Raw genomic sequence first — 6645 nt, 5'->3', positions numbered from 1 at the left:
GGATACGATGCTGGATGGCGAGTCGATAAACACGTACGGCTCCTTGCCGATACCACGGGTAATAAGCGTCTCGACATCGTTGGGTTCGGAGAAACAGGCGTTTGGATCTCACGGAATAACGATGACAACACTTTCCAGCAGCCCAGGATGGTGCTCAGCAACTTCGCGTATGCAGAAGCCGGGGGTGGTTGGCGCATTGAGCAACATCTTCGGTTTGTGGCAGATATCAGAAATACTGGGCGCGCCGACATTGTGGGATTCGGTAATAATGGTGTTTTGGTGTCGCTGAATAAAGGGGACGGAGAATTCACACCTCCCAAACTTGTGCTGGGAAACTTTGGGTACCGCGCTGCCAGTGGAGGCTGGAGGATGGACAAGCACCTGCGCTTCCTCGCTGATATCAACGGCAACGGACTCCTTGACATCGTCGGATTCGGAGACCAGTATGTTTATGTTACGTATAACAACGGGGACGGCACTTTCCAACCACCTAAACCCGTCCTCGCCGACTTTTGCTACGACAATGGCTGGCGCGTCCCTGAGCATCCACGCTTCGTTGCGGACATGACAGGAGACGGCAAGCTCGATTTAGTTGGCTTTGCAGACGAAGGGGTTTTTGTCGCGTTCAACAATGGGGATGAAACGTTCCAAAGTGCCCGTAAAGTTTCGAATGACTTGTCACGAAAATCGGGAGGTTGGGTCGTTGAAAAATATCCACGAGTTATTGCCGATCTGACGGGCAACGGCTGTGGAGATATCATTGGCTTCGGCGAAGCAGGAGTATGGGTCGCGATCAACAACGGCAATGGTACATTCCAGGGTAGCAAGCTTGCATTCTCAGGCTTTGCTTTCAACGCAGGTTGGACGGTAGAGAACCATCCTCGTTTCCTTGTTGATTTGACGGGCACCGGACAGGCAGACATTGTCGGATTCGGGAACGGAGAAGTTTATGTCGCTTATAATGACGGGAAAGGAGGCTTCATGCCACATATGTCTAAGCTAATCGATGGCTTTGGAATTGCGGGAGGACAATGGTCATCAGACAAGACCGTACGATATGTTGCAAACATCTATGGCTGAACGGTGCTCGCACATACTCATGTGAACCGTACAAATCTATGAAATTCACCTGTATCGTGGCCGGTCTCCTCGGAGAAATCAGTAGGTGTTGGGGTTTGCCCCTACGAGGATTCTGAAAATCGTGGAATGCTTACAGTGAGGTGCCATCGAAACAAGCGAACTCGGGCTTTCACGAGGGTGAAGACCACAAGGTAGGCGAGTAGGTACGAATGGAGATCGAGCACAATTATTGTCCAGGAGAAGTTTGTGAACTTTTCCAGCAAGTTTATATCACTTCTGTCTACAGGAATATCTAATTTATTCCTCGAAAGTTCAAAAACCATCCATTGCTGCTATTAGTAGTACGGTCGATGGCATGGTTTTCGGTATTTCCACCTCCGTTACATTGATGCAATGTCCACTACAACATATCTGACATCGATAAAATGAATGCACTCACATATCGAGTGCGTTGTGCGAACCAAACTTCCAACGTCTGTCCGTTGATTCCTTCATGACCTTCTGTCGGATAAGTCTCAAAAAACAGATTGAAAGTTATCAAACATCTACGAAGCTGATTGTAGATGCCAGCGACTGACTTGAGCCAATTTGTGAATATCAGCTCACATATCTGACATTAACCTTGCATTAACCTCGAGTCAGCTTCGAAGATCTTGATCACTTTTTTGAGGTTTGTCCGACATCGATCCGTTGGCATGATTATTCTGAGTAAGTGACGCGTGCGCAGTTGTGGAAGTAAAGGAAATTGCATCCTGCTTGGTCCTGGTGGGCCCACCTTCTAGTCAATCATTTCTGAAAGAACGCGGGCCTGAGCTGTGTCACGAAAAAAACCTGAATGTATGTCATCATTTATGGAAATAACTTGTGACGTATAGCAGGAACATACCGAGCAGAAGTGGACAATCATCAGATTTGTAGCTATCCGACAGTAAAAGGTACGCGGCGGGCACTGTTCGTTCAAAGTCCCTGTGCAAGTACAATGTGAGGGGATCATAGAATGGTCATAAGGACCGAGCTGTACTGCCTTCAGTTGACAATAAAAACTATTATGTTTTGTTTCCTACTCTTGGGTGTGATCAGTTGGCAAGGCAGAGGTTTGGATCAGCTGCGAGACAGAATGACGAAGAAAAGAGCCTGTACTTCTCCCTCAAGTGCTTGACTTACTTGCAAATGGGCTATGGTGGAGGCAGTCCTCGAGGTTCGTATCGATAAACTTGTATCCAGTGAGAACGCGATTGAGGTTGATCTGTGGAGGCTTGAATGTTCATTTGGCCCGTGGTTCTCCATGAGATTTCGATGTTATCCTTTGTTCAGGGAACAAGAGAAACTATGGAATGTTGAGTCGATTCATCGCAGTATTACACAAGGTCATCGGAGCTGTACATGCCCTCAGACAACAAGACAGGCACCCCTCAGATCATTCTGCACGCCGCCCTGTTTCCAAGTTAGCGACACATCCAAAAAGTCTAAAGACGAAATCTCCCACCCTTAACCCGCCCCTGTTCTCCTCTCAATGAACCCTCTGATATTCGCATGCCCATCCAAGCTTCCGAAGAAACACCGCTTCACCGGGTTCTCCCACAACACGACGCCCAGCTCTTTAGCATAGTTCAGGACGAAATCGTAGTCCGCTTGAGAGGCGAAAGAAGTGTATAGGTACCCTGTGGATGGCTAGCGTTAGATGTTTGTTTTGAGGCAAGGGTGGAAGAGGAGTGGAGAAGGAGAGACAGAGACAGAGCGAGAGAGCAAAAGGAAGACGGAGAGGGAAAGAAAGAGTGCGACGAAGAGGAAGAGTGCGACAAAGAGGAAGAGTGCGACGAAGAGGAAGAGGGTAAGGGATACGGATGTGGTGTCAGAGGGTGGAGATGTGAGAGGGGAGGGAGAGAGGGGGGAAATGGAGTGTAAGAGGAAGACCCATACCTTCTTGTGATTTCAGCCGGTTTTTCTCAAGTTCCCAGAGACGAATTTGGTCTTGAACCGTTACGGGGAGTAATGGATTCTAATTCACATTAGGAAAAGAAAAACAGGGGGACACAACTTCTCAATCTTACATTTTTACGCATTTGAGGATGAGCATGGGACATCAGGTAACTAATGATCTAGCGATGACGTCAGATTTTCGAACGGGAGAGACGGGCCTAATGAGAGAAACCTACTTGATCCGCCGAGATCCCATTCAGCAGCGCCTTCTTTACACTATCTCGGGTGATGGCGCCCACCACGAGGTTTGGGAACCGGTATTTGAGGGAGACGAATAGGTTGAGGATAGCAGTCTGCAGAGGGTTATCTACCAAACGAAGGGAGCTCAAGAGACGGACGGACAGGGTTTGTATATGAAAGATGCCTACCTGTATAGGCGTATATCCGGTAATTCGTCTCGAGCACGATGAATCCTTCTTGCGGGCCGGAGCGGTTACCGATTGAAGAAGGTAGAGGCGGGGATGAGGATGTTAATGTTGTGGCAAGGCGGGTGGGGTGGAAACCTTTTGAAGATGGCTATCCATACTGTTTGATGAGAGTGAGAATAGTACGAGGGATGTGGGACAAACCTTGCGCCGCCATATTAAGCCGTAGTCTACCAGATCTTCAAGCATGGCCGTTTGAGTTTTACTGAGACGCTCTGTGGAGTATTCCTGAGTCACCAAGTCAGCGGGAAACGACCAAAAAGGTGTTAAAACTAACTCTGCCAAGCTCCATGGTCGATAGCATGAAGAGGAACCCTAAAACATCGACCAAGTCCATCTGTCGCTCCTTAAGAAAAAGTTAGGTTGACCCAGATCGTGGCAGCCAACACCGACCTCAGTAAGGTGTAGATACTGCAGCAACAACTCCCAAAGCTGCTCATGAGGCGAATGAAGGAGGAATTGGAACCCCGCAGACGTTATCTGCAAAGGGCCTTGTCTAGAGATACTTAGAAATCATCCAAATGGGGTAGTCGTTATACCTGACTTACCCAACAGTCGTCATGAGACCACTTCGCTGGAGTAAGAATAATACACGGACAGAGGGCTTGGTTGGGTTTTGTCCTGATCCGGAGGAAACCATGTAGTGCAGTATCGTCTGGATGAGATATTCACAACTGAGAGAAGTCATAGAAATGAATAGGGCGCACCTCCCATCTTTCAAGCGCAAAAACATCAAGAAATTCGATGTCAACGTCACTTCGTTTGTCGTCTTTCTCTGAAGGAACACCAAAACTCCCACTAGTGCCCCTACATCAGGAGAGCGTCAGTCCGGTGTCAAATTTAATGGCATTCAAATTATGCATACGCACCCCCCAGTTATAGCTTGCCGAAAACTCGTTTTAAAAGTCGGAACCACCGCCAACTTGATCGCGGAATTCGGGAAGATGTGAAGCTTTGTGAGAGTGGCAAGAGCTTCCGTGTATACCCTTTTGAGGATTCAAAGGTCGAACAAGGAGTGAAGACGGAGTTGAAGTACTTACGGTTTCCCTTCCCGTGTAACCCATGCTTGCATGGTTGAAGCTGGGATGGCCGATTCCAGCCAGAGGAGGTTCATGATGAGTTGCCTTGATATAGGGTCAAGCAGCCTGTAGATAAGGTCAGAGTGGCCTTGCAACTGCCAATTGCGTAGCTGTCCACCGAAATATTGAGAGGCATGACGAAGGCTTGGAGTATAGTTTCGTTAACGTGTTCTGGGACTGGGATTGAAGGAAAGGCAGCAGCGCATGGGCTTTTCGTTGGTGCACATTTCCATCTGCGTAAACGTAGGGTCGAGCAGACGGCATGCTACCTCATTCAAAGGTGAGGTTAGAAAGCGATTGAAGGCAAGCAAATTTGCGCTCACCTCTATGAGTTCTGATAATACTGCCACCCTACCCAATTCGCAATCACAAAGTACGACCCGGTCGGCACAAGCAGGAGAATGAAGTACTTGTAGTGGGTATCCTGCGCAAGGGCGTCGAGAACCTGTTGAACACGGCCAGCCAGCCAAAATATTAGAACTTTCCCCCGAGTGGTATAGAGACAACACGTTACTCGTATTCCAGATAACGGCAAGAACGCGCTGAATAGAACAGCGTAGCTCCCGAGGACGAAGAAGACGATGGAAGTGAAGATGAGGAAGTGACCTAAATGTGGTCCGAACATGACAGTCACGACTTGCCTTTCATCCACCATCACAACCGCCCTTTGCGGTTTCGGTGTGATAACGAGCTTAACACACCAAGAACTATCCTCACTTTGGCCCTAGTAGCAAGGAAAACAGGTAAACTTATGAGCAACGGCCGAAACATAGGTCTGTCAGTTCTTTTTGCCCTCTTTTCGCTCCTCAAACAAAACACCTCCTCCGGCAGACCTAAAAGACGAAGTTCCTGACTCCGGTGGTCCCAGGCTAACCTCTTAACTCGAAAGCCACTTATTTAATGCGTTGTCGATTCCGACTTCAAATGGCAAAAATTGGCGGAGGAAAAATCACCGTGCTTTACTTTCTCCCTCACCCCAACCAACTTACGCTCAACCTTTCACTTGTTGTGCTGGCGAACAGGCTTTCTTTCCCGTTACCTTCTCGTGGACAAATTTGCAAGCCACTGAATCCGCAGAGGCTCCCAGTAATCGTCTAGCACGAGGATAGGGTATGATACCTACATGTTGCTCAAACGTACATTTTATAATTGTGGACACTGCTTAGAAAGTCAAAGGTCGTTTGGACGACCCCGCCTCTTACTTTTGACGTCTTGACCGAGACTGTGTCTTCACAATAAGGACGGCTGTGATCTCTCGAGGTTGTAACGTTCCGCGTCCGTTGGAGCCTTCCTCTTGCATGCTGTCAGTGTTCCACTTCATTCCTAACTCTTCCGTTAACTTACGCGACGTTTTGGTGTAGAAAACTGAAAAAATTCTGGCGAAAGCTTTGTTCGAACATCAACAAGAGAAGGACGTGGTGCTGATGAAATTTGTATGGTATGAAGTCTTTCCCTTCTGTAGGTTTTGGCACAGTGGGTTTGACTTGTTTGGCGTTCGTAGAGCCTGAACCTGGCGGAACGGGCGAAGTAGCGGAACTTTTCTTGAATAAGAGGGACGAAGGTATGTGCGTTTTTTTGGTCATGTAAGGCACTTTCTCCTAATTTGGAAATACGTAGAAATTCAGAGGAAGTTCCAACGTATTTGATTCGTGCCACCTCGTGGATGATGAGCCCTGTGGTCATTCAAGAATCGTACGTGAACTGGTACCCCCCCTTCTCTTTCTATTTGCTGATACCATGCAGGCTCACAACTGCCTATTGTGGATCGTTCCCCGCGTTGCATCTTCACCTTGGACTCTATCAGCGGCGTCGCTACTTTTGCTCAAAGACACGCCAGAAATATCTGCCCATCTTCTGCAGAAAACGATCACGTCACCATCTCTGTGACAACATGAGAGCTAATGACCCCCATGCCAGTGCGAAAAGGCAACGGCATCAACCTTCCATCGTCGGAGTCGTCTCTGCTTCTTCCATCGATCCCTTTCATTGCAGCAGCCATCTTTCTTGCGACGCTTCCAACCCCCTAGCTTCAGACGTATAATTTGGCTTGCTCACCCGCCATCATTAGAGTTTTCCAACGG

The 6645-nt window shown here is 48.2% G+C and overlaps 3 protein-coding genes across 3 annotated transcripts; 1 reads left to right on the top strand and 2 right to left on the bottom strand.

Moving 5' to 3' along the window:
- On the top strand, positions 1 to 1080 carry LACBIDRAFT_309345 (uncharacterized protein; the record flags this gene model as incomplete). Its single annotated transcript, XM_001891126.1, has 1 exon — positions 1 to 1080. A coding segment is annotated over one exon (1080 nt), but the record flags the coding sequence as incomplete, so codon positions are not given.
- A 312-nt stretch (positions 1081 to 1392) lies between these two features.
- On the bottom strand, positions 1393 to 2326 carry LACBIDRAFT_336192 (uncharacterized protein; the record flags this gene model as incomplete). Its single annotated transcript, XM_001891125.1, has 4 exons — positions 1393 to 1480; positions 1520 to 1581; positions 1967 to 2046; positions 2245 to 2326. Coding segments are annotated over 4 exons (312 nt in total), but the record flags the coding sequence as incomplete, so codon positions are not given.
- Positions 2327 to 2568: 242 nt separating this feature from the next.
- LACBIDRAFT_257057 (uncharacterized protein) lies at positions 2569 to 4828 on the bottom strand (the record flags this gene model as incomplete). Its single annotated transcript, XM_001891124.1, has 13 exons — positions 2569 to 2741; positions 3001 to 3079; positions 3114 to 3179; positions 3237 to 3367; positions 3429 to 3576; positions 3630 to 3713; positions 3763 to 3831; positions 3879 to 3981; positions 4034 to 4140; positions 4193 to 4292; positions 4355 to 4471; positions 4526 to 4630; positions 4683 to 4828. 13 exons carry the CDS (start codon positions 4826 to 4828, stop codon positions 2569 to 2571), a joined length of 1428 nt encoding a protein of 475 aa, XP_001891159.1.
- Between the last annotated feature and the right edge of the window lie 1817 nt (positions 4829 to 6645).

Source organism: Laccaria bicolor, genomic scaffold, assembly GCF_000143565.1.
Source record: "Laccaria bicolor S238N-H82 LACBIscaffold_402 genomic scaffold, whole genome shotgun sequence".
Lineage (NCBI taxonomy): Eukaryota > Fungi > Basidiomycota > Agaricomycetes > Agaricales > Hydnangiaceae > Laccaria > Laccaria bicolor.
This window is presented reverse-complemented; position numbering and strand designations above follow the sequence as displayed.